Genomic DNA, 26,626 nt, shown 5'->3' with positions numbered 1-26,626 from the left:
ATACGCAATTGAGTTCTTGTTATTTCCAATTTTACGGAGAAATGTATTGACAGTGAATGAGAAGACAAAATGGATTGATCAAAATGCAAAAAGAACTAAACACGATTAGTTATTTTTCACAAGTGAACAGCACAAGGGGCGAGAGTAAACGAGTGATATGATCATTTGATAATTGAAGCTGACCTAACTTTAAAATGACTCCAAATAAGACAAGTTGTGAATAGAAAAACGAAGCTCACGTGCTTGTCCATTACTGTATTTACTACTACTAGCATTTGCAATTATATTTATAGGTGCCCCACACATAAAAGTCACACTTCAAGTGGCGCTAAACGAGTGGCCCGGAAATCCAGCCAAAATTAAACCGCAGATTCAATAATCTCTCTTCTACTCTCATAATCTCTCTTTCTCTCTCTCGCGCTCTCTCTCTCTCTCTCTCAGTCAGCATGATTCAACACTCTCTCCCACAATCATAAGTCATAACTAGCTTCATTGCCCAAATATTCTTCCATTCTAGGGTTCCGTGATCAAGCATGGCGCAGCAACTGAAGCGCGGGATCTCCCGCCAATTCTCCACGGGCTCGTTGAAGAACGTGATGAGGCTGAGCTTCAAGCGGCAGAACTCGCTGGATCCTCGCGTCAGGACGCTGCGATTCAGCTTCGGCCGCCAGTCGTCGCTGGATCCGATTCGGAGGACCGGAGTCGACGACGAGTTGAGCGTGCCGGAGAATCTCGATTCCACGATGCAGCTGTTGTTTATGGCCAGTAGAGGTGACGTGGAAGGCGTCTTGGAGTTGCTTGACGACGGCGTCGATGTTAATAGTATCGATTTGGACGGCCGGACGGCGTTGCATATCGCTGCTTGTGAAGGTCATAATCATGTCGTTGAAATCCTGCTCTCTCGCAAAGCAAATATCGATGCTCGTGATCGTTGGGGCAGTACGGTAATTTTTTCTTCTTCTTTTTCTCTATCAATTCACAATTTTGTTTTATTTTAATTTTTAATTTTCTTAGCTACTGATATGAATACAGGCGGCAGCTGATGCAAAGTACTATGGGAACGTTGAGGTTTACAATATCTTGAAAGCACGCGGAGCGAGAACTCCGGTATAATAACACTTTCTTTATATCACGCAATTGCTTATTGCTTTGAAGATAATCATCAATTATTTTGTAATTTTCGTAGAGAACCAGGAAAACTCCGATGACAGTTGCAAATCCTCGAGAAGTGCCGGAGTATGAGCTCAATCCCCTGGAGCTTCAGGTTCGCAAGAGTGATGGTATCTCTAAGGTATGTTTCCTCTACTTCGTCTAGAAGTATTGTTGTCTTGTCAACACCATGAATCCTCTAGACCAAATTTGTGCTAGTTTCCGACTTTCCGTGATTGTAGTACTGGTTTCAGTGCCAGCATTATGTTTCCCCCTCTGTTTTGTGCAGTTGTCATACTGGATGTGTATGCTCACCTTTTTGTGCTGTGCAATCTTTTATTCTTAGCATTTAACTTTCATAGCCAACATCACTTGACTTGGATTAGATAGAATGTATGCAGTACTGAGAGATTTCACTTATGAAGTCCTCTTAGTAACTTAAAAACTGCAAAGAATTTTTTCTAGTGTACTGGCGATCCGTGATGGATATCTTGAACTTAATTATATTTGCTAAAAACCCAGATGCTTCACTTATATAAGTTCTGACTTGTAAGAGTCATTAATAACCGAGTACACTTGTCAACTGCCAGCATCGGTAATAACTAGTTTGTGGTATATTCTTATATGGTTTTCCATATTAATTTGTTACGTCTGCGTTCATTTTTTATGTATACTAATTGTTGATCATGTCATAACTGGTTTGCATATTTTTATATATTGTCAATTTTGTGCAACTTCAGTCCCATCATGAATAACATAATTGTCAGATGTGTCTGTTTGGTGCATATTATGGCTTAAATATATTGCATACACTGATTCTTGTCACCAAAACACATGATAAAATAGATAATATTGTCATCCATTCATCCTCCTATTGTTGCACCATGCTTCCCCCTAGCATCCAGTTATTCCTCTGTATTTTGCATGGCCTACTGCAACCAGTACAACTATATAACTAGATATTTGTCAAATTCCAGGGAACATACCAGCTTGCCAAATGGAATGGCACAAAAGTCTCTGTAAAGATACTTGACAAAGAGAGCTATTCAGACCCTGAATGCATGTTAGTGTCTTTTTTCTCTCTTCTCAATTATTCATTTAAATAAAAACAAGTCATTTTCTTACATTTGTGACCACACTACTTAAAAGGGAAAAACGTCCTTATTGGCAATTCAAGATATTAGAGTATTACACTATATTTATGCTTTTTCTGCTTGTAGAATTCTTCTCTTTGTTTTTTGCTAATTAGCATGTGTTGATGTATGCATATCTGATGTGATAAATTGTTGGGAACAAATGATTCTTCTTCTTAGTCATGTCTCCTCCAAATTGACTACATTTATTTTACTTTCTCATCACACACATTACGATCTGGTTCTGAAATTGAGATATCATATTTGGAAAAGAAACTTTTATACTTAGAAATGATAAATGTGTGATTCTCTGCTTTGAATTGGCAATTGCACCAGCCTGTTCTTCAGCAATATTCAATACGCTCCATTTAAACAATACTGCATGATATTTTTACATGAAAATCTTTTGATGTTATATTTACTCTTAAAAATGTACAAGCCAAGGCTTTCAACCTACAAATCATATTGCAAGAAATCCAAGGATTTTGGGCCTCCGAAACTACCTTTAGAAAGAGAAGAGCAAGATGCTATGTGCTGTCTCTAGATACAAAATCTATGGTAAAGCTTTGATACTTATAAAGATTAATTTGATAACATACTCTCCTCAGTTTGTTATGTCCCTGTTGAGCGTTTCTTCTCCCATGGCCCAGTAGCTACCAATATGTACAGATTCCAATCCACCCGCCTTTATCCAACCTTCTACCTCAAACAGCACTCCTCTTACTAGGACAATCCCCTAATGGCTTGTTTGGGAACTTGAAATTCATTTGAAGATTGGATTTGGATAACAAAGCAATTTTAATTTGATTGAATTCCACGTCTTACGAATTCAAGCATAAAATTATAAATTTTGAAATGACTACTTAATTCATGTCATCTGAAATCCTTTATCTGAAATGAATCTCATGTTCCTAAACACAATCGAAAAACATATATGAGGGCAATGCATAACCGACCTTATTCTTGTAGGATTCAAGTTCTAATTAATAGTCCTACTTTACTCGTTTTGCTACCATACTTTATTTTAATGTGCCCAAGCAGTAGAAGACTCGTTGTACTAAGTATAAAGGTTCTCATCTGTATACCATATAATATGTCTCAAGTCCAAACAACTCTGCCCCTTGACATCTCACTTTACCTATACATGCTCTATAGCTTGTCCACCATGTAGTACATGCTGTTTCGATTAGTATCCTCGCTGATTCCGAGGTATAAAGAAAATTTTAATTACTATAAAATTACCTGTTCAGTAAGCATCTCAATGGCCTAAATGCAATACACTGTTGGTACTCCTGGTAATAGAAGGAAGACTGTAGATACACATGTTTAAATATATATTGTATAGTTCTACTATTCAAGCTTATACGTATTTTTTGCAACAATTAGTAGTCCTTTGTTAACATGTTAATACCCAGAAACTATAGTTTCCTGGAAAGTACACAATGGTCTACTTGTTTATTACAGAAACAGAGGAACTATAACTTTCTTGGAAATTCGGATACCCAGTTAACCTACGAAGTTTCTTACCAACCCCCTCTTGCTCAGTTGCACCTCCCATGAATTTAAATTCCTGCATGTCAACTGAACACATTTTTTGTCTTCCTAGGAAGTTTTGAACGAATTAGTTTCAAAGGAAGGTAATACCCGTATGTAGTCAAACAACCACTTAGATTTTGCGGGAGAAAATTAGATTGAATAAAGCTTCTTCTGAGATATTGGTGACCTCTAGTTTATGCTTTGAATTCGTAAGACCACAAAATTAGAAACTGTAGCCATCCCTTATTCTGCGAGGAGAATGTAAGGAACACTAACTTTTGGTTATACAATGTACTAGAATACTATTATTGCTCTCATTTTATGTTATAGACCTCGGCTCCAGCGATACACGCACATTACTATCTTCAATTTTGATAGCTTGAACGGCTTTAAAAAGGTGTTATATGAAGAGATCACCAGCCTCTTTATTGGTAGTGAAATGCTTATCTTTATAATTAGTAATGTGATAGAGGTGAACCTGTGCTTGTAGATATCAAATTTTGTTTCTGCACATCAAGTTGATCATTTAGGAACAGAGATTTATATCTCTACATTTGCTTTGTAAATAATGATTGTACCATAGAAAATAATTTTCTTATCTGATGTTTTAGTGTTTATGTGACCAACTCTATATCTCCTTACGTGCAGAAATGCTTTCAAAAATGAGTTAACATTGTTAGAAAAGGTTAGGCATCCAAATGTGATTCAGTTTGTTGGAGCTGTCACCCAGAATGTTCCCATGATGATCGTTTCAGAGTATCATACAAGGGTAAGTGGGTCTGTCTAACTATACACTTTTAAGGATAATAGACTTTAATTTATATCCCCAGTGGACGTTAAAAGAGCTGAATATGTATAGTGAACAGCAGGGATGACAGCCCTCATATATTGGAAATTTAATGTGTTGAATTGAATTCAATACACTTAAAATTTTAAGGCTGATGGACACAATTATAAACACCTACTTCCACATTTCAATGAATTTTTTATTTTAGAAGTACGAATGACTACACTAATTATTGAATTCTATTATAATCAAAAGATTAAGAAATATACACACCCAGATGTTTATGCTAACTTTCTTCTAATGTTATCTAGTACAAGTTCACGACATAAAGATGGACAAAGCATTACCCCACTAATCTGGACTACATAACATGAATATAGTTGGTGAAAGTTATCAGTTTGTTCAAAGTATTATACTTCCTTGTACACAAGCTACAATGTGACAATATATGTCATTTTTTTCTTAGAAATATATCATCTTGATTATTGTAACATGTATAAATATTGTTTTAACCCGACGGCGAATTTTCAGGGTGACTTGGAAACTTATCTTCATAAAAAGGGGCGCCTTCCTCTATCAAAAACTCTCAGATTCGCTCTTGATATTGCTAGGCAAGTAAAAATAATGATTCATATACATTTAAGTTTTTTGTAACATCATTGTATGGATCAATTTTTCCTTGTGCTCTTTATCACTATGTGTTACTCCTATATTACCTTCTATCCTATATACAATAGTTTCTGTTTCTGCTGGTCTTTTAAGGTTCTATTATGGGCTTCCTATATTTCAATTTCTAGTATTTGATCTTACCTTTTTTCTTGTTGATCAGGGGCATGAATTATCTTCATGAATGTAAACCAGATCCAGTCATTCATTGCGATTTAAAGCCAAAGTAATGAACTAAATGCATTATTTTGACATTTATAGAATTTTTAAGTGAGTAATGTTGTTAAGATGGACTGCACTTAATTTGAGAACTTTCACTAAGGTGCCAGAAATATATTGCTGGATAGTGGAGGTCAATTGAAGATTGCAGGATTCGGTGTATTGAGGATGTCAACAATATCTCCAGACAGAGCAAAACTATTGCATCCAGGGATCATTGATCATTCAAGTAAGGTGTTTTTATTATTGAGATAGGGTAATCTACTGGAGAAACAATTTGGTGCAATTGAAATCAAATGCGGTACATGATTAGGGTGAAGTATTGTAAGATGTATGGCATGGTAGTATCTATAGCTTGTAGTGATCAATCTTAAAATCAGAAGAGAAGTTATATAGTCACTTGAGAGTTATGAACATGATTTGAAGTGCAAACTTCCAAGTTGAAATCATTGGACACCATTTTCCCAGTGCACTTTCCCACAGATGTCATTTCGTATCACATAATGGTTTGTATTAATCATTGAATGTACAACTTATAAATATATGATGGCACCATTATTGAAAATTATGGAACGTTCCTCTTCATCTTTTAGTAATGCAACTTTAATAAATTACTGCAGGTTTGTGCTAACAGCTAAGACTTTGCTCCTAAGTTTGCGGTTAGAGAAGAGAATTAGAAATAAGAGTGGGGAGAGGATCAATAGAATTTATATAGGGTGCTCCCAAGATTTTTAGGAGAAGATGGAAGTACTAATAAAAATGTAAGAGGATCTCTTTTAAATTATCCCAAAAATGGGAGGAAAATTTTAGGGAGACTTTGTTGATAGTTTTCTCTTCTCTTCTAAAACAACTTAGCAACATGACTATGAGAGAAAATTTACATGACTTCCTCTGCCCTTCTCTCTCATTTTTTTAACCTGGGAGAGAACAGTGTGAGGCAGGTTACTACATTAAATGGAAAGTTTGGATTTTTTTTTAATTTAAGTTATAACATATTTTGGACTTTGTATTCCTATTGCGCCAGCTGGGAGGAGAGCCATTGATACATCACCTGCTATTGAGATAGGTAAAGAAGGTGGTTAACATGGCACAATATCTGAAAGTCAATTGATCCTAGTAGGCCAAGCAAGGATTTTGTACATACCAGAGTCCCACTATGTTATATAGCCTAGCTGAAGAAAACCATTCTTTTCACGAAAACCTGAAACTTTCATTCTTATCCTTTGGATTGGATTATATTTATATAACTATTTTTGTATATTTTATAATTTATGCTAAAATAAAGGATATATATTTTATAATTTATGCTAAAGTAAAGGAAATAGATTGCCATTAAGTTTTATTATTTAATCTACTAGACCACAGCATTGTATTAAATTTATGCAGAACCTTCATAAATCTATTGTAAAACCCTAATTAAATCTCGCAGAACCATGATAAAAATAATTTAAGATTGCAAAACTATATTATAAAAAAGTTTCAGATCCAAAAAATATGTATATAATGTTGTGAAGCTATAAAATTTGCAGAATTATAATTAAAAAATCTATTACACACTAGGTTTAAACTTTATTTTAATACAATAGTTATATAAAAATGTTACTAGTTTCGGGTTTGTAGTCTAAAAGAGTTTTCACCAGAGTTTTACTCATGTTATATATGTGTGTGTGTATTTACATAGTAAGATATACCCAAGAACCGCACCCATAAGTGAATGCAAAGCAAATAATATGTTTTGTCTATATAGCATGCAGCCTGACTTATTATTATGTTGTTGCTTGTAGATTTATATGTGGCACCTGAGATCTACAATGGTAACATATTTGAGAAACGAGCAGATGTTTACTCTTTTGCTCTTATCATTTATGAGGTATAACTTCTATTCCTTTCTCATTCACTTCATTCTTACTGCAGTATTATTTCCCTAGAATTTTTTATATATTCATTATACGTGGATCCCTGTCACTGTCAGGTGCATACTGTCTTGCAAACATTTTTTTTGTGTGTGTGTTAGTTCGATTATTAATTAGCCAAAATCATTAGCTTAATCGAAAATGTTTTTGCTACAGTTTGTTGTGACATGAAGCTCAACCTCTGTTGAAAATACCTGATTCTTTTCTGTCATGGTTTCGCGACCCATTCTTTTTTCTGGAATATTAATGCTTTCTTAAGATTATACAATTAAAAACTATAAGACTCTGGAGTAATTTCAATCACATGATATGGTGATATGATTCAGATGATGGAAGGAGTCCAACCATTTCATCCCAAGCCTCCACAAGAAGCTGTGAGGTTAATGTGTGTGGATGGAAAAAGACCCACAATTAAGCAAAAATCAAAATCTTATCCTCCGGAGCTAAAAGAGTAAGCTACTTTCTATGTAATGTCTACATCTTGAAAGTCAAGTAATAAAGTATGTTGTCTTGGTAACAAAATGCCATTGCTTAATTATGCTAGCTCAAACCTTAAATGTCAAAAACGTTGTGCCAGCAGTAATATTCCGTATTCTGTTTTTTTTTAAGACTTTTTGATCATTATGAAAATCATATTGTGGCATTAGAGGGAAATTGGATTCTTTAAAGTAGAATGATGGTAGACGGTGAATTGTTTGGCATGGTTTTAATACGATGTTTATGTTTTCCCTTTATTTCAAATTTGGAATCGTGTAACTACTACTATTTCTTTGGTTCCTACTTCTTAATGTCTTAATGTCACAAAGATGTCAATTCAGTATACATCTCAGCTAAACCCATTGTCAAACATCATTCAGTTTATGACTTGGTGAAATTAGTTTTACTAGTAATAATGACGTCAATAAAAGATATTTAAGTTACTTGATTGGCCCTTCTATCTATATGTTAGGTTTAGCCGGAAAAAAATGACCCTTACAAATAAATGGATAGGTAGCTTGTGGAACTTAATGAAAATCACTCAAACACATAGATTTAGCCAAGGAAAATAAATAATCACATTTGTTTAAAACCATTTAACCATGCAAACAACAAAAGATGGAGTTTAAAAAAAATATATAGATAACTAAAGCTGAATAGCTCTTTTGACTAGTACTCCTTTAAACATAAGGCAACTGCAAGCTTGGGAACACCTGATTAGTTCAGGAAAATGGTCGGTACCCTTTTTATGCTGAGTTGTTTGTGTGCACATTTTTAGGATTGCTAGTAATTACTTTTATAATTTTATTTGATGGCATATTATCATGAGCATATGGTATTTATTTGAAGATATGCAAGACTAATTCTTCATTTCTTAGTATCTGCATTGCCTGCATTGCGTATCTTTTGGGAGTTGTATTGTCTTCTCATTTAAATGTATTTTCACGAGCAATGTAGATTAATCGAGGAATGCTGGAATCCCCAATATGATTTAAGGCCTACCTTCTCAGATGTTATTTCAAAGTTGGACAAAGTAATATTGAACTGCAGCAAACAAGGATGGAAGGACACCTTCAAACTCCCTTGGTAAACACATGATCTTTTTTTTTCTGTATTGTTACTTATTAGTTGGTGAACCACTTATTAATGGATGAATCACAAAACAGGGGCCAGAAGTTGCATGGTAATAAATATAATAAAGTCACACGAAAAAAAAAGACATAAACAGTTATATTCAAGTTGGTAACCTAAAGATTTAGGCAAGTTGTATGTGTGATCTATAAAATGATAGTTAATCTTATATTTAGCTCTTGAAAGTGGTCTGTGATGTACAGATTTGTCATATTTTACAATCACAGCAATTTGGAATCACCTCCAGCTATCGGGATTTGTTTGCATGTTGGACAATGGAAAAACAGAAATTCTGTGTTTGAGTGGTAATGCTTGCCTGTAGGCAGCAGCTTTCGAATATCTATTAATTTGATAGATATAACAAGGTGTTTATTGCCAAAAGAACCATAAACAAAAAACTACAACTTGATTGCTATTTAATAACAACAGCAACACATAAAGTGATAAAAAGAGTGGCATTCAAGTAAGAATACTTGTGTCAATTGGTAGGACACAAGGGAAAGCTTTGAAAACTATTGCAAGTTTGCAGGGAATAAAAAACTGTGTGAGCAGAAAATAATACATACTAGTAAATGTGTATATAGCAACTTCATATAATTGTTAGCTTTTGTACATGGTAACCCTGTTTTAGCCACATTCTCAGTGTCTCATGTGAACTTAGTACACTCTATTTGCAAATCCTGTAAAACATTAGAATTGTATCTTGGGCAAAACCTGTGCGCACCGTTTTTATGTCAATTTTCAACTTCCAATTTCCATTTTCCAATTTTCTTGTCATTTTTATTTACTTCTTTTCAAGTATCATCTTCGATGACCTTGTTAATTTGTAAAACTATATATTGTTCACCGGTGTACGCGGATGTTATTGTTCCATAGGATTGATACTGAACGAGAAACTAATATATCAATTTGTATTGTCCTGCAATCTGCATCTAGGAAAAGTGAGCCACACTATATGTGTTTGTTACTATCAAACTAATGCAGCTTTGGCTTGTATTAAGTAATCCGAATCTGTGTATCCTTTTACAGTTTTCATCTTTCGACAAGCACACCAATCAAATTAGCTGACTATGAAAACACCAATCATTTTGTTGTAGGTTATGAAAGATGCAACACAATGTTGGAAGAAAAAGAGTGGTTCTGTTGTACAGCTTCATGTTTCATGTTTTTTTGATTGAGAAGGCCAATGAGAAGGCCAATAAGGGATTTCGGAACCTGATACAATCTTGGAGAGCTAGTCTTTATGATCTTGGGACCAAAATATGGTTCCTTTGTTGTCAATTTTCCCTGGGAGCTGGAACAGATCTGTATGTATAGAATGTGTGCACAAATTTTCATTTTCAAGGAATTAACAATAGAGAAAATAGTTTTGCTTTCTTCCCTTTTCATCCATAATTAGCATTCCAGAAAGATCTGCATACTGCTCTACCTTGAGAGTTGAGATCGGTGGTTTCACAAGTTCATACTCTCTCGAGTCAAATGCCCTATTTTGACTTTTCACACTCATCTGAGAGTGTTGCATCAATATTAAAACTTGATCTTTTATATAGCTAGCCTTGCACCGGCATGGCGAGTTAGCAACTTACACTCTTTCAACCTATATTTTCAAGCTAATAGTATCGTTTATATATACAAAGTTCGGATATAAACTTTTCGACTCTAGATGCGATGGAGATAAACTTTTTCAACTCTAGATGCGATCAAGTCCCTGCGGATGTCATTCGACTCGGAGGATCAGTGTTTTGTTTTATCCAACTCAAAAACCTTCTAAATTTGGCGGCTATTGAATTCGAAAGAGTACTCAAATACCTGCGAATAGTCTCATATTATTTTTCATGGGTCATATTCCCCGGCAACCACGTGCTAGATAAGGGTTATCTAACACACTGTATGGGGTCGTTAGATCTATATTTCGAAGTCCCAGATCCAATCTGAGATTTTAATGTATCCGCTATAAATATCCACGGATAAGGGAAAACTTCCTTCCGCGGATAGGGAATTTTCCCTTCCGCGGAAAATATGCACGGATACATTAAAAACCAAGATTGGATCTGAGCTTTTGAAATATAAATCCAACGGCCCCCGTACAGTGTATTAGATAACCCTTATCTAACACGCTGTTGCTGGGAAACAGGACCCATTTTTCATAATATAATCTTATCCATGTTTTTCATAACATGATCATGCCTGAATATTTGAATATGGGTCCTGGTCGACAATTGGTAATCCGGGACAGTTCATCTCAGATCTATATTTCAAGGGTTCAGATCGAAACTTTTTTCTTAAATATCCGCTATAATTTTCTCATGTCAAAATAACATAATTTCAAAAAAATTATCTTTGGGAAAAAAATAACTAATAAATATAACTGTATTAAAACTTACATTATTTTATATATTTTGAATGCACTATTTATCTTTTATAAGTTCGTTGACTATTATAAATAAAATTAAACTTTTTATATAAATAAAACATCCCGTTCGAATCCGGATATCCAATTTTATAAAAAAATTATAAAAGCAATGACCTGGATACGAATTTGTAAAAATAATCTGGACTAAATATCGGGTTCAAAGTTTTAAAACAAATATTTGAATGTTTTAAATTTTATAAGCCGGTTATTGGATGAAAAATTCTGAAATTCGGATGAAACCCGTATTCGGATTTTTTACGCTCAATCCGCTGCTGTCTGTGAACGGACAAAATAGGATTACTTTTCCGTGTAAATAAAAGTCTCGACAGAAAAATATATAAATGCAATTTCATTTCTTGCACAAAAAGATTTTGGGGCCGCACAGCTCTTTCATTACTGAGCTATATATACACGCTGCGGGGTATATATATACAGAAAAGAGATAGAGAGCTAAAACCCCTGGCGTTGCTACTTGATCGTTACTCCATTATATTGTAAGTCAATTCTTTACACATTAATTCAATTGCAACTGATAAACACCTGTTTATATATCTAATCCTTAGATGTATACATTTATGTGATATGCCAATGTTTGTGTTGGCATCTTGGTTAGCTATAAGGAGTAATTTAGGGTTTATCTCCCATTTCTTGGAATTTTAGGGCGTCTTGTTTTTGTAGATACGTTTTTCTTGTTAATTAATTGATTGATTGTTTGTTTGTTTGTCATAAGTTGTTCATTATTCAACTTATTGGTACATATGGTTGTTTTGTTTCGACACACGCACTGAGTGAATATGTAGCTCTGTTATACTGGTTATGTGACTACTGTTGCCGATTGTTTCCATCAATATATGTTGTTTTTTGCTAATTAATCACAGAGAGAGAGAGAGAGGGAGAGAGAGAGAGAGAGGGAGGGAGGGGGGGGGGGGGGGGGGGAGAGATTGATTTAGGCTTAAGCCCTAGCCCTCCCATAGAGGAAGTGAGTGTGATACTAAAACTGTTTTAATTTAGTTTTGGTTTTGTCTGATTGAAGTTTTGGTATATGGATTGATTGGTGGATTTGTATTTTTTTGTTTGTCTAGCGTGATTGGTGAAGGTGCTTGAGAGTTGAGATGTTATTGTGTTCTTATTGAGAGAACTTCTTTTTTGGGCTAATGGCTTCTGGAGCACTTTTGAGGAGGAGAAAGGTTATTTCAGATCATCTGAGTATCTCCGCTCGGTGTTTTCTTGGTGTACGGAATGTGGCTCAGGGCCAGTCTCCTGAGCAGCTTGTGGAATCTCGGGCTTTTAGTACTGTTAGTCATATTCCTTCTCAAGAGAAGGATAGCAAGAAAACTGATGATGTTGCATTCTTTGTAAATGGGGATTTACTGAAAACTTCTGCATTAGGATTATTTAGGAGTAGTTACAGAAGTGTTCTGGCTGGACAAGGAAATGGAAAGCCGGATTTTGGTTTTATTATAGGTCCAAGGCAAACATCACACTTCATTCGTTATGCTTCCACTGCTACGGCAGGTCAACCTAACTTGGATGGTGACGATGAGCATAATGACGAATTGGTTGCTAAGAAGAGAAAGGAGGCATCTGCCGAAGACTGTGATCAAGCTGTTGAAGGGTTGAGTACCGCAAAAGCTAAAGCAAAAGCCAAACGTCTACAGGAATCTCAAAATGTTGCAATTACTATTTTACGTAAAGTATGGACCACTATCTTAGGTATTGGTCCAGCTTTGAGAGCTGTGGCTGCCATGAGCAGGTTAGTAAGTTTCATGGTTGAATATTACTTTCGTATCTGCAGACCTTTGACAAGTCTTTGTGTGATATCTTTTCTTTTTTCAGGGAGGACTGGGCAAAGAAACTAGTTCACTGGAAAAATGAATTTGTATCAACACTCCAACATTATTGGTTAGGCATTAAACTTCTGGGTGCTGATGTGAGGATTAGTTCTCGGTTGCTAGTAAAGCTGGCTCGTGGGAAGAGTTTATCTAGGAGGGAGAGGCAGCAACTTACACGAACCACAGCTGATATTTTCAGGCTTGTTCCTGTTGCTATCTTCATTATTGTTCCCTTTATGGAATTTCTGTTGCCAGTATTCCTCAAATTATTTCCCAACATGTTGCCATCAACTTTTCAAGACAAGATGAAAGAACAGGTTCTCTCTCTCCTTTTGTTTGCCATCTTGTTCTGCTTTGCACTGAAATAAACTTTTACATTGTACAAATATGTTTATATTGAATATTTTACATCTGTGCGCCACACCAGATTTTGTCAGTTCTATCAGTATCCATTTAGTAGAACAATTACAATAGACTTGGCTTCTCCTACTGACTATTGTTCCACCAAAATGAAAGTAGTATCTTATTTTGTTTGGTTATTACAACTAGGAAAAAAATAGGTATATTTAATGACCATTTTTATTGATCAACTATATTTTATTCTTGCAGGAAGCAATGAAAAGGAAACTCAAGGCAAGAATCGAATATGCGAAATTTCTTCAGGACACAGCAAGAGAAATGGCGAAAGAAGTTCAAAATTTGCGAAGTGGTGACATCAAACAAACGGCCGAAGATCTTGATGATTTTGTTAACAAGGTCAGGTTGAAGTCTCATTCCATATCAGCTTCATAATCTTAGTTTTGTATTATACTAAGCACTTGTTTTTCTCATGCAGGTCAGAACTGGTGCCCTAGTATCCAATGAGGAAATTTTGGGCTTCGCTAAATTGTTTAATGACGAGCTCACATTAGATAACATTAGCAGGTAGGACATGAGCTCATTTGTAAATTAATTGGGTCAATTTATTTAATATGCTATCGCGTCCTTTTTTGCATGATGAATAATCACTGTCAATATTTGTTATATTTAACAGGCCTCGATTAGTTAATATGTGCAAGTATATGGGAATCACTCCATATGGAACAGATTCATATTTGCGTTTCATGCTACGGAAAAGATTGCAATCGTAAGTCAAATCCGTTCTTATATGAACTCATGACAACTGATAATGATTACCTAAGTATTAATCTAGCTTGCTTTCACATGGATCTCTCTTTATTGTACCACGCTGTGATTTAACACTTAGTGAGTTAGCTTGCATGTTGTAGTTTGAAATGACTTTTGAGCATTGCAACAACCTACAATATGATTAAACTATTTCCTTCTGTTTCAGTAATGGAAACCATATGTTGACATTTTGAAGTCCTTGCAAAAATTTGGTGTTAATGTTATTCATACAAGTTGTTTGTAAATTAAGTCTAATGTACATCCCACATCTACATTTGAGGCCTTTAAAAGCACAAATCAGCGATTTATCGTATTCAAAATCGTATACAAAAGTTGTTAGCTCTATAGACTGGGATGTATTGAGTAGTTAAAGCGTCTGGTATGCTATAAAATCTCTCTGATCTCTTATACTTCAGCGATTTCTCCATCCCAATCTCTTAATTTTCTGTTTGGGAATCCGATTCATGACATAATATTATGACAAAAGTTTACCTCTATACTATATTTCTTTCATATCTTTTTCATGTATTTAGTAAATGTTTTACGACAAAATTTTATGTTAAGAGTAATTGAGGTAGATTTGTTCCAAAGTTTGCCCATAGACTTGTTTAATATATCCAAGGTTGTCCACTTAGTTACAAGTTGTCTTGCTGTAATGAACCAATGTTTGTGTAAAGGTAGGACTTTGAATGCTCCAAAAAGAAAAAGATATAGGGGGTGTTTGGAAGTTAGAGGTTTGATTTAAAATTAGAGGTTTGGGGTGTTTTAGAGGTTTGACCATCTCAATCCGCTAATTTTAGTGTTTGATAGTTAGCGGATTGAAATAGAGATTTGGGCTCAAAAAGCTAATTTTCAAAAAGCTACTTTGAGGAGCTTTTTGGGTTAGAGGCTTTGATATGCGTCACAAAAAGCTAATCAAACAACTATTTACCAAACAGTTTTACAAAAAACCGCTAATTCAATCCGCTAGTCAAAACATCTATTTCAATCAGCTAGTCAAAACATCTAATTCAATACGCTAACCGTTAACCGCTAATTCCCAAATAGGGCCATAAACAAGTTTAGGATGAAGGTGGCAAGGTAAAAAAAAAAAAGAGCACCTGTAAGAAAGACTATCCATTTTTAAAGGAATCAGTAGCTTGCTGAGAAAGTAATGAATGATTTATATTGATTATACATTTATACTACAGATCAAAATTCGAAATTTCTTATCATTAATATTTTTTTATAAGTCTAAAGTTGTGTTGGACTTTATTGCCAAGAAGTTACGGGGCTTGTCTCTGTGGACCTTAATGCAAGCTTTATAATTGTGCATATATCCCAGTGTTACTGATTTTATTTTTTGCATTTAGGATTAAAAAAGATGATAAATTAATTCAAGCTGAGGGTGTGGAGTCTCTTTCAGAAGATGAGCTTCGTGAAGATTGTCGAGAAAGAGGCATGCTTGGATTTCATTCAGTGGAAGAAATGCGTCAACAGGTTTTTGAGAAAAATATAAAGCTGCATTTTTTTTCATTTAACCAACCTTTAAAAAGAAGAATAAGTACAGAAGTTGAACATTTCCCAGTTGTCACTTTGAGAATACACATGAAGTCTTCATTTGTTCTCCATTGATTGATTCCACATTGCCTATATAGTGTTTGTGTATTGCATATCAAACTATCAGTTACTAGAACCATTAAAATAGGGCCGTCCAGTTACAAGGAACAGTTTTTGCAGCCAAGGTTGTCTATGTTGAATGAAGCAATACCTGGGTACCACTTAATCAAATTTTAGTTCACTGAAATCACAGAAAAGACTATGCATAAAGTAGTCATTAAATTGTTAGCACTTGTACAAAACTGATAAAGCCTTTAAATTTCTTAAGAGTGCCTATTAGTTTCAGCAGAATACTATTTTCAGAGGGAAACATAAGGGACATGATGTATGGAATAAAGTGAAAAAATTAGGTCAGAACATTTACAATTAAAGTGAGGGGTAATTTTCAAACCCTCTTCATAGAACCTAAAAAGCTAAAATAGTAAAGTGTCCAAGTAAAACAAATGAATCAACAATTCAATCTCACCCTAAGTTATGTCCTCGTTCAACGAAAAAGGTCTTGATTTGCATAATAGATTCTCTTTCTGCAGAGCTTCAACGAGTAAAAGTTTCGTACAACAAGAAATTTAAAATTTGAATTTCTCAGTTTCTCTGATATAGCTTCGGTTGTGCAGCTTCGTGACTGGTTGGATTTATCTCTTAATCATTCTGTTCCATCTTCACTTCTCATCCTCTCTAGGTATATTCAGCATTTATAAACTTATATTACCTTGGATGCTTTACTTGTTTTATGGTTATGTTTTGTAAATATGAGTCTTTCTTATTTGCAGAGCCTTCACTGTGACTGGAAAGTTAAAGCCCGAAGAAGCTGTTCTAGCTACACTATCTTCACTACCAGATGAAGTAGTAGATACTGTCGGCATCACATCCCTACCATCTGAAGATTCTGTTTCTGAAAGACGGAGAAAACTCGAATTTTTAGAAATGCAAGAGGAACTTATTAAGGTATATTTATTATCTTGTTAGTTCACTGTGATTCAAGTGCAAATAAAGGCTGGCTTGTGGTCATGGCTAGTGAAAAAACAGAAACTGATGCAATTAGTAAAATCTTGATTCATGACAGAAGTCTTTAGGTTTAAAAAGATGTAATTCCAAAAGATTCCAGCCTCGAGAAAATACTTTTGCCTGAGCTTGCTGTCCGTGAACCAGTAAAGTTCTGCTCGAGGCGGTATCACACTTTATATATTTAGGCAATTGCTCAAAAACCAAAATTAAAATGAAAACTACAAACTAATCCAAGCCCTTAGATGAATCTAATCCAATGGCCCTCTAGAATTCACCACACACAATTAAAATACACCTTCCCACACATGATTCCACATAATCCGCTCTGTTTCTAACTTGATTTAACCCGTCAATTAATTACCTCTTTTGGAAATCTGACTTTACCGTATTTTTTTTCATTCCCTAACGATCAATTTGCATACCATATGTGCTATATTTAGATGTGATTTATACTTTTTTTTAATTTAGAGAATGAAGAACTTCAACCACGCGAGGACATAATTGTTGATCTGCAATTTGCCATGCATTTATGGTACTGGTTATTCTTACTTACCAGTTTTTAATCATGTTTCTATAGGAAGAGGAAGAGAAAGAGGAAAAAGAGATATCGAAAAAGAAGCAATCTGATGCTACTCAAGAGGATCTGGCTCTAAAAGAGATGACAACTCCAACTGCAAAAGAAGCACAGGAACAAGCTAGAGCAAGAGCTGTGGACAAACAAGAGCAGCTTTGCGAACTTAGTCGTGCAATTGCTGTTTTAGCTTCTGCATCGGTAAGCATTAAGCATCACTTACATGAAATTGCCCCTGGCGCTGACCAATATGTCATTACTAATCAATGTTTTTTAACATCGAAAGCTAATATTCCCTGATGATATGTGCAGTCTGTGAGTACAGAGCGTGAGGAGTTTCTGAGGCTTGTCAATAAAGAGGTATATTTTATTCACGAGCATAGATAGTCATTCTTCTGCCACATGTAGTAGTTCTCTCTGAAAGTGTTTTTTTCTATTCTCTCCACCTAATATTATATGAGTGACTTTTATCATTAGTTTTGCTAACTGTTATACTGCAAGTGAGAAATGAGTAAACAGTTTGCACAAGTCCAACAACATTGTTTTCATCTTATTTACCACTTTATGATTTCCGATTCTCGCAAGTGTGGCAGACATATTTGTGCTTGCAGAACTTCTGCATACTGTCAAGTGTCAACCATGCATTGTGTAGATATTTAATAATTGCATCGCTATCTTTCTATGCTGTCAGTAACTGAGCCAACAGGTTCTGGAGCTCTGCCTTCCAGGCTTTCAATTCATAAATCCATTCATGATAAGTTTTAGTCCTGAAGTGCGGTGCCCAAGTATATAGTGCCACTGCAGGGTATATTTGGAGATCTAAAATCTTACATCTAGGGGTCCTGTATAATTTGAGTTGAATATATCTGATTTCTAATTTCTAAATATTCTAATATTAAGTGCGTCGTAGATATTTTTCTCATGATGGACTTTCTATTTTCTATTTCAGATCGATCTTTACAATAGCGTTAAGGACAAAGAGGGTGCAGATGGTGAGAAAGAAGCCATGAAAGCATATAGAGCTGCCCATGAAGAGAATGACCAAGATGCTGAAGTAAATGCTGGTAATGAGGTTTCATCAGTACTAATAGATAGGGTAAGTATGGGGATCTACAGACTTTGCTGAAGAATAACTGGATTATAGATGTTCTGGGATGTGTTTGCTATATGTGCACTTGTGATATTTGTGTCCATCATCTTTGTCACACTTCAGGTTGATGCGATGCTCCAAAAGCTTGAAAAAGAAATTGATGATGTGGATGCGAAAATTGGTGATCGTTGGCGATTTCTTGATCGGTAAATATAATGTGTTTAATATATTACACCATACATTATGTTTTTTAGAATAATTTAATGAGTCAGTATACTTTGTGAAGTTCATCAGCTACCTATTTTATTTATTGATACTGTCGGTTTTAAAAATTATCCACATTTAAGAGTGAACAAATACCAGCTCCGACAAATGCACTCCACTAGAATGATAACTGAATCTCCTATAGTTAAATAAAGTTACATTATAAATTGAATTAATTTTTGTAGAAGATTAACTAATGATTTCTGGAAAACAAGGGGGCAAGTGTTATATATACATGAATAGTTAGGATGTATAACTGTAGAAGATTTGCTTGCTTTAGACCTCTTAGAAGTGAGTTAAGAGTGGCTTAAGGTGTGGTGAAGGTCAGTGGATGGAAACTTCTAATTATTCTTATTAGATGTTATCCTATACTCTAACCATCAGACTTCTATAATTTAGTACCTATAAAAACTCGAACAGGCAAACATTAGCAGTGATTCACTATGGAGCACATAAAATTGTTGAAAATAATTTTTTATATTAGATGTATATTTGTCGGATTTGTTTGAGATTATAAAGAGTACATTTAATGTCATCCTTTAAAATAATTGACACTGTTTTACTTCAGAGATTATGATGGGAAAGTTAGTCAAGAGGAGGTTGCAGATGCAGCTCAGTACTTGAAGGATACCCTGGGCAGAGAGGGGATTCAAGAACTTATCAGCAACCTTTCAAAAGATAAGGGTCAGTACTTTTTTAACATTTTTGATTACACAATTTGCATATTTACCGAAGAAAATTACGTGATAAATCCTGTTAATGTGCTAACTCTTTAGACCAATAGTTTGAAAGTTCAGATGTATATATATATAGAGTCTTATTCTACTACAAACTACCAAACCAGTTGGAATATCACTAATTTCTAAAACAAACACCACTAATTCCTCCACCAACCCCACCTCCGCCTCTGCTTCCATCTCCTCCACCTCCGCTACCGCCACCTGCATCTCCGCCTCCAGCACCTGCACCCCCGCCTCTGCTCACGCCCATGCCCAGCACCACTACACCAGCAGCCGCCCTCAACCAGCGGCGGTTTCATTGCCACCATCCCACAACTCAACCAGCAACACTACCTTCAATCTCCCCCATATCTTCTTTGTCATCACCTACTACCACAACCACAACACACACATATATACACAAATACATATATATACAACTCAGATGCATATACCTTCAATTTTGATGATTCTACAATTCAATCCCCAATTATTTAGAACCCTGACCCCTTGGTGTTTCCCCCAAATCACTAATTACTAATTTTTTAAAAAAATCACTATTTTTTCAACACAAATCACTATTTTCTAAAATGAATATCACTAAATTGTACTGGTTTTTTAGTTTTTATATAAGGGTTGGTTTGTATTTGATCACTAGCCTATATATATAATATACATACACTTTACAAGGGTATTAAGGTTGAGATTGCAGAAATTTTCATAAATTTTATTCCTTCTTCGTTCCATTTTAAACTATTTGGAAGCAATGCTCCTTTTCTTTTCTCTACAATCTTCATCATAGAAAATCTAGACTACCGCATGTTGATGCACTATTCTCTCATACATTCTTCTCTCTCCATAAAAATTTGGTTATAATTTTCTATTTCATTCCTTGCTCATTCCAGTCTCACCAAGTGAACACACCCGATGATTCCTTTGACAGTTTTTCTCAAAGTTTTAAGAAAACTGTTGCAGTGTGTCAGAGTATACGGACTTCTTAGCAGAATAGTTTTTGTGAGATGGTAAAATATCAATGAAGGGCAGATAGTTGGTAACAGGATTGTTATAATATTCGTTTACACGATTGCCTCATTCTCAGTTTAGGACTCTTGAGGCAACTATAGTGGAATGCTGGCCTCCTGTGACTAATCAAAAATTGAATTTCTGTGTTTTCCTTCCTTGCAACCTTTATTTCTTGGTGGTAATTGTTAAAAACCTGCACCAAGAAATATAAATCACATAATTCAGATTCCACGACGAGTTGAACATTTTGATGTTGACATATAATTGTGCTGCCGTCAATAAAAGATCAACATATTACTTTTTCTATAAGTTTCTCAAATATGGTTTGTAAAGTAAATGTCATTTTGGCTCTTCCTGTTCTTGAATTTCTTCACCATGTTAATGCAGACGGCAAAATTCTTGTTGAAGACATTGTGAAGTTGGGCATTCGGGCAGATGATATAAATGCAGAAGAAGATGCTAATGCAGATGATAGAGTGTAGTGACAGAAAGGCTAGTGCTGGTTTGAGTTCATACTTCATAAATCATACATATAAATCCCACAACTTTGATGCCTGGTTAGAGTTATTTTTTCCTCACCAAGGGCTGGTTTTGGTTGTAACCTGGTAGCTTAAATTTGGCCGAGTACAATTGTCTAAATTTTGTTTGCCATTGCCATGGAACTGATCCGTGGTGATCAATTTTCACGTCACCATATAAAGAAATGTAGTTGAAATTGTTGCAGTGGTTCTCAGGGAAACTATTGCATTGATGTATTGATGGCTTGACGCTGATAGATGAGAATTCTAGATGTCCAGATACAGTATTTCACTAGTTACCTTTCCGTTTTTTAAAAAAAATGTGAAAATTTGCATCTTTTTTGGAGTTTGGAATTGCCTGGGTTCCTAAAATATCTGCTCTATAGCTGTGTTTTGCAGTATACACAGGTATATGTTAAAAAAATAAATCCAGATGATCGGCTGTTCTGCCAAGTTGAAGAATGTAACACCAAATCTGGATATCTTGCTATATGCTGCAATTCTCATCCCTTGTCAAGTTGACATCATTACAAGCATTCAAAATTAGTTTCTACTTGAGATAAGCATTCAATGGCAACATATCCCCTAAGAAAGTTGGATTTTATTGGAAGTTGTAAAAAGCCACCAGAGCCAAAGTGACGAATGTTGTAAAAGATGCTGTCGTTTCCTATAGCGTTATAGTCGTAAAAAGCCACTCGAGCCAAAGTGACGAATGTTATAAAAAATCGGGTATTTTTTTTAATTAATTTATCCTCTCATGTATAGTTATATACTGATTAATAATAAAAATATTTAATAATATTAATATTTTAATAGCACACTTGAAATAATGAAGTTCAAATAAAAGTTATTTGTTTGATAGTTTTTGACATAATAATCATTCACAAGTTTTAATGATAAAACACATATACTTTATAATTAATGTTAATGCGTTGCAAAAAAAGACCAAAACATATATAAATTTACGTTTAGTTTCTTTTGAAATAATTTTGAAATAAAACAATAAAAAATTGATAAGTCAAACTCGGATTTGACCTCGAGTACTCGGAGTCAAACCGAGTTTTGACCGATTTTTTCAGAAATCGGTTTTGAACCTGATTACTCGGAACTCGGATCGGACAAGGGGTCAAAAACGAATACTCGGCCGACTCGGCGATTTTTAGAACACTGGGATACACAGTGAGACCCAAATTTGGCGGTTTAGTTCTAGTCCTCAATTTTCTACCCCGTTATGGGGTTCTGGATGGAGGTGATTTTTAGGGAGAAACTTATAAAATTCCCTAAAATTGGAGATATGGTAACTTGGTAAGGATGAGGAACGGGATGTGAACGTTCTATCGCAATTCGCAAGTATAGGATCTCATATCCCACATGACAAAAATCTCTGTGAACAAATAAAATGTAATGATAGAAAAAGGAAAGCATGAGAACAAAAATATGAGATGCTTGGCTCTCACCTCATACCCAAATACTCAAATAGAAAAAATGATTACTGAAGTGACAGCTTAAGCTCCTTGGAGCTGAATTTGTGGTTCATCAGAAGACTCCACGCCCATGCTTCTGGTCATGGGAAGTGACAACACCTTTGACAATTCGCCCCTAGGATCTTAAAGGGTGCAACAAGCTGTTCATGAGCATTTCGAGCTTATTTCTACTAAATTTATGTATATATTTTACGTTATTGAACCAAACTCGAACATAAGAAGCTATTCATGAGCATTTCGAGCCCAGCACCTATCACATTTAAAGCTTTAATCAATATCAAGTACACAATATCAAGCTTTTTAAGTCAAACTCAAACTTAAAACTTTGGTCAAGCCAAGCTTAGAATTATGGTTCCATCATACCCGAGCCCACACTTTTGAATTAAACTCAAGCTCAAGCTTGAACTTTCAAGCATAACATTGTGCAGTTTGACTTATAGTTATGACTCCATCAAACTTGAGCCCGACCTTGTTAGTCGGACTCAAGCTCAAGCCTGAACTTTCTAGCATAAAAGCTCACCCCACCCCTCCCAAGATATATATACCTTGAGATATTGAATTGAGCTCGGCATACATTAAGCTTGTAAATTTAACTGATAACAAATTTTCAGATTTACCATCAACTCTTGCGTTAAAAATAAAATTAAGTTTCCTGCTTACAACTAATAACGTATCATCACGAGCACAAAACATAATTCTCAATTGACTGAACTACTGAAGCAGAACTTACAACAATAGTGTGTCCTTCCACTAGTTAAGAACTTAGAAGTATCATTAACAACAGAACTGACAAATTACTAGAACTTGTAATGCTGTTACAAGCATGATAATATGAACCAATCATCTCAAGAAAACAGTAAACTATGCCCCATCACCAAGAGTTGTCTTCGATGTACTGATATAAAGAACTGCATTGAGAATACTTTCGGTTATTTCCGACTCATGTCACCTATTAGTAGTTTCAAATTATTAGTATTTAATGAAATGTTTACCATTGTTTCCTCGAATAAACGCATCTCCGTATTTATTTTTGAGTTGACCATTAACGTATTCCTCTGTTTGTTCCATAGCTATATTCATATATCCATCAAGGCATGCTAAAATACCTGCAAAAGTTAAGAGATCATCAGTCACCATACTCCAGGCATTTCATAATAGTGATCCTATGCATTTCAAATCATATCAATGCAGGAAGGACATATCAGAACTAATTAGAAAACAAGAACAGCCCAGTTTCAAAGATTAAAAAAACCTTCAAAAAGAACTCAACTAATTCCAGATAAGAACCAGGTAACACACAGCTCCATAGCCTAGGAAGAACGACTCTTCGATTCGGGTGGCGTATGCGAGTCCAACTCGCCCCACTCGGCTGATTTAGCATCACACTCTCCAGGTGCCAAGTCAGCACGAAAGCGGCAGTAGACTCAGCCCCGGCACGGGGGAGCGGCGGTAGACTCAGCCCCAGCACGGGGGCGACACTCGTCTGACTCCACCCAACAGAGAAGGCCCGGCTCATAATGTTTTTAAACTAATTTTGAAGCAGCATTCTTTATAGTTTATACAGATACACATATCTTTTAAACCTAAAATTCTTGCAACAAATTTAAATCCCATTCATTACACACACTCATTATCAATTGATTCAATTCCAAACCTCTCCCTCCATAACAAGAATCGGAGTCTGTTATTTTAACACAAGATGGACAGAATGAAAAAGTTGAATGAGCGTTTATTAGTTTTCCATCTATTCTGCTTCCTTGTTATATAAATAATTGTTGATTGTTTACACGTAAAATTTGTGTGTGTGTGTCCAGAAGTGCATATAATATTTTTATCTGCCGAGCAACTCATTCAAGACTCTTTGATTACTGATGAATCCCGTTTCCCGTGTCACCAAATCCAAGTTTGTGCTTCCTCGCCCATAGCTCATACCCAGTGGAAAATTATTTATATCTATATGCTAAAGAACCATTAAATCAAGAAACGTGAATCCCAATTCCATTTCCATGCCCCCACAATCTAGCACTCCAACATCCATTTCCATGCCCAAACACGCATTACACGCGATGGTGAGACAGACATACTGTAATCATACAATTCAGGTAACGCTTACATGTGCTTAAGCAAATTATAGTTGATAGATTTACTATTCTATTATATAAAGAAGCAAATTCTGTAAGTACAAAATGAAGCGTGTGTGTCACTGAAGAGATGTTGCACTAGAAAAAAATAAATCATTTTAAACTTAATAAATTTTGACACATTTGAAAAGCAAATAACTAAGTAGCAAGAAGAAACAAATAACAAAATAATCCACAAAACACATTGTCCCAGACAAAAAGGTTTTAAGCAGTCTTTATCCAAGAGTATACAATTTATTTTCATATTGCTAAGACAACCAAAAGCCTAATAACATGACATTGTATTATTTATTAGAAGTTCTATTATAAAGATTCTTTCTATTTTCCGGTTTGTAACTTAAAACTAATGCCCCGATTCATATGCAAGACAAGCCCCTTCCTGCGAAAAGGCCTTGGCCCTCTCCACTAATCAGCGATTACCTAGTCTACAAAGAAGTGGCTGGGATTTCACAAGACAAAACGTAAGCCAACGCTCTTTGGGGATTAAGGCTTAGTCACTGTATAAGGCTTAAACCCATTTTTATAGCGACAGTGCATTATAACACGGACACATTTTCTCTAACCAAGGTATAATGTACCCCCCCCCCCCCCCCCCCCAACTTCTTGATCATGTTTAATAACAGAATGATTAATCAATCTTATGTAGAAGCCAAGAACGCAAGACCAAAAAGTTCCCTCATTCCAACTTGCAAGGTGAAGAAAAAATAGATAAATTACAGTATAAGTAGCTGACATAGCATACTGAAGAATATATAATTACAGACCTCGATAATCAACTCCAGAATTCAATTTGACCACAACTGGTCTTCCCCGGATCGATTTAAGGAAGTCAGCTGGAGTTTTGGTGGTCGCTGATCCTTTCTCTCCTGTTCCACTCATCTTTTCTGTCTGCAAAATCTAGACCACACAACGAATTATAGTCATACAATACAATTAGAATCAAATTACAGAACCCTTGTTTTTCAAGTCTAAAACTAAAAATAGAGTTTCGCTGAATGCTATTTTTATAAATTGATTCCTTAATCTTCTCAATATACAAACATGGTTCTCTTAACTGATTTAAGACCAAGGTATTACTACAATCCTCCACGGATATAAACAAAACAAAATGCTGCTGTACCAAAAAAAATAATTCGCCCTAACAAAGACATCACACCTGCGTGCGTGGTTAAAATAAGACTTCCCGACTAATGGATCCATGGTTGGCAAATGGTGATAATAAATCATGAAATATGCACACGGAATTATACTCTACCATCCATTAATTGGTTTTACTAAGAGTACAAAATCCGAAATAAGCACATATTAGAGCAACAATTAACTAAAGTTTGACTAACATAAAAATCCTTTTTTATTGCCATGAACAAGTAACAATTTCTTTTCCTCTACTGCTTAACATAATTTCAAATGCTTCACAACATTATAGATTTCAAGGAAAATATCTACTTGAGAGCGTAATTCAACAATTCCACTTATTAAACAAAACAAAACTTTTTAAGAAGAACAATAGAGGAATTCAACAACAAGAGAGAAAAGCTTTTCTTGAGGGAGGGGAGAGAGAGAGAGAGAGGCGGAGGGACGGAGAGAGAGAGGGGGGCAGGGAGGGAGGGTACCTTGAGGTGCTGCAAAGAGGGGAGTGATTGGGGAAGAGAGAGAAGACGCTCTTGAGCAGCGGGATGACCTAACTATGCTATTCCACTTATAACGCTTATAATAATAATAATTATAATTATAATTATAATAACCCTTTTATCTTCAAAAAAGAATAACCTTTCGAAATAATAATAAT

At 35.2% G+C, this 26,626-nt stretch overlaps 3 protein-coding genes across 6 annotated transcripts; 2 read left to right on the top strand and 1 right to left on the bottom strand.

Annotated features, from left to right (window-relative positions):
• Positions 1–313: 313 nt before the first annotated feature.
• On the top strand, positions 314–10,388 carry LOC108199559 (integrin-linked protein kinase 1-like). Of its 3 annotated transcripts, XM_017367432.2 has the most exons (12): positions 314–944; positions 1,033–1,107; positions 1,187–1,291; positions 2,127–2,212; positions 4,467–4,587; positions 5,137–5,216; positions 5,435–5,497; positions 5,601–5,719; positions 7,275–7,360; positions 7,730–7,854; positions 8,838–8,966; positions 10,109–10,388. In XM_017367432.2, exons 1-12 carry the CDS (start codon positions 534–536, stop codon positions 10,113–10,115), a joined length of 1,407 nt encoding a protein of 468 aa, XP_017222921.1. In that variant the 5' UTR covers positions 314–533; the 3' UTR covers positions 10,116–10,388. The 3 variants fall into 3 exon arrangements, 2 of the variants coding, with proteins under 2 accessions (XP_017222921.1, XP_017222922.1); XR_010286262.1 differs by lacking the exon at positions 7,730–7,854 and having other exon boundaries at positions 336–944; positions 10,109–10,249; XM_017367433.2 differs by lacking the exon at positions 10,109–10,388 and having other exon boundaries at positions 336–944; positions 8,838–8,970.
• A 1,381-nt stretch (positions 10,389–11,769) lies between these two features.
• On the top strand, positions 11,770–21,417 carry LOC108199717 (uncharacterized). Its single transcript, XM_064082684.1, has 15 exons — positions 11,770–11,918; positions 12,507–13,177; positions 13,261–13,573; positions 13,866–14,017; positions 14,097–14,180; positions 14,290–14,382; positions 15,776–15,902; positions 16,637–16,701; positions 16,793–16,967; positions 17,605–17,799; positions 17,911–17,958; positions 18,548–18,694; positions 18,812–18,894; positions 19,521–19,636; positions 21,082–21,417. The coding sequence occupies exons 2-15, from the start codon at positions 12,579–12,581 to the stop codon at positions 21,174–21,176; spliced, it is 2,292 nt and encodes a 763-aa protein (XP_063938754.1). The 5' UTR covers positions 11,770–11,918; positions 12,507–12,578; the 3' UTR covers positions 21,177–21,417.
• A 1,891-nt stretch (positions 21,418–23,308) lies between these two features.
• On the bottom strand, positions 23,309–26,546 carry LOC108197677 (sm-like protein LSM36B). Of its 2 annotated transcripts, none has more exons than XM_017365368.2 (4): positions 26,451–26,546; positions 25,602–25,725; positions 23,689–23,802; positions 23,309–23,604 (listed from the first exon to the last, which is right to left on the bottom strand). In XM_017365368.2, the coding sequence occupies exons 2-4, from the start codon at positions 25,714–25,716 to the stop codon at positions 23,558–23,560; spliced, it is 276 nt and encodes a 91-aa protein (XP_017220857.1). In that variant the 5' UTR covers positions 25,717–25,725; positions 26,451–26,546; the 3' UTR covers positions 23,309–23,557. The 2 variants fall into 2 exon arrangements, with proteins under 2 accessions (XP_017220857.1, XP_017220856.1); XM_017365367.2 differs by having other exon boundaries at positions 25,602–25,734; positions 26,451–26,543.
• Positions 26,547–26,626: the final 80 nt, after the last annotated feature.

This window comes from Daucus carota, chromosome 8 (genome assembly GCF_001625215.2).
Source record: "Daucus carota subsp. sativus chromosome 8, DH1 v3.0, whole genome shotgun sequence".
Lineage (NCBI taxonomy): Eukaryota > Viridiplantae > Streptophyta > Magnoliopsida > Apiales > Apiaceae > Daucus > Daucus carota.
This window is presented reverse-complemented; position numbering and strand designations above follow the sequence as displayed.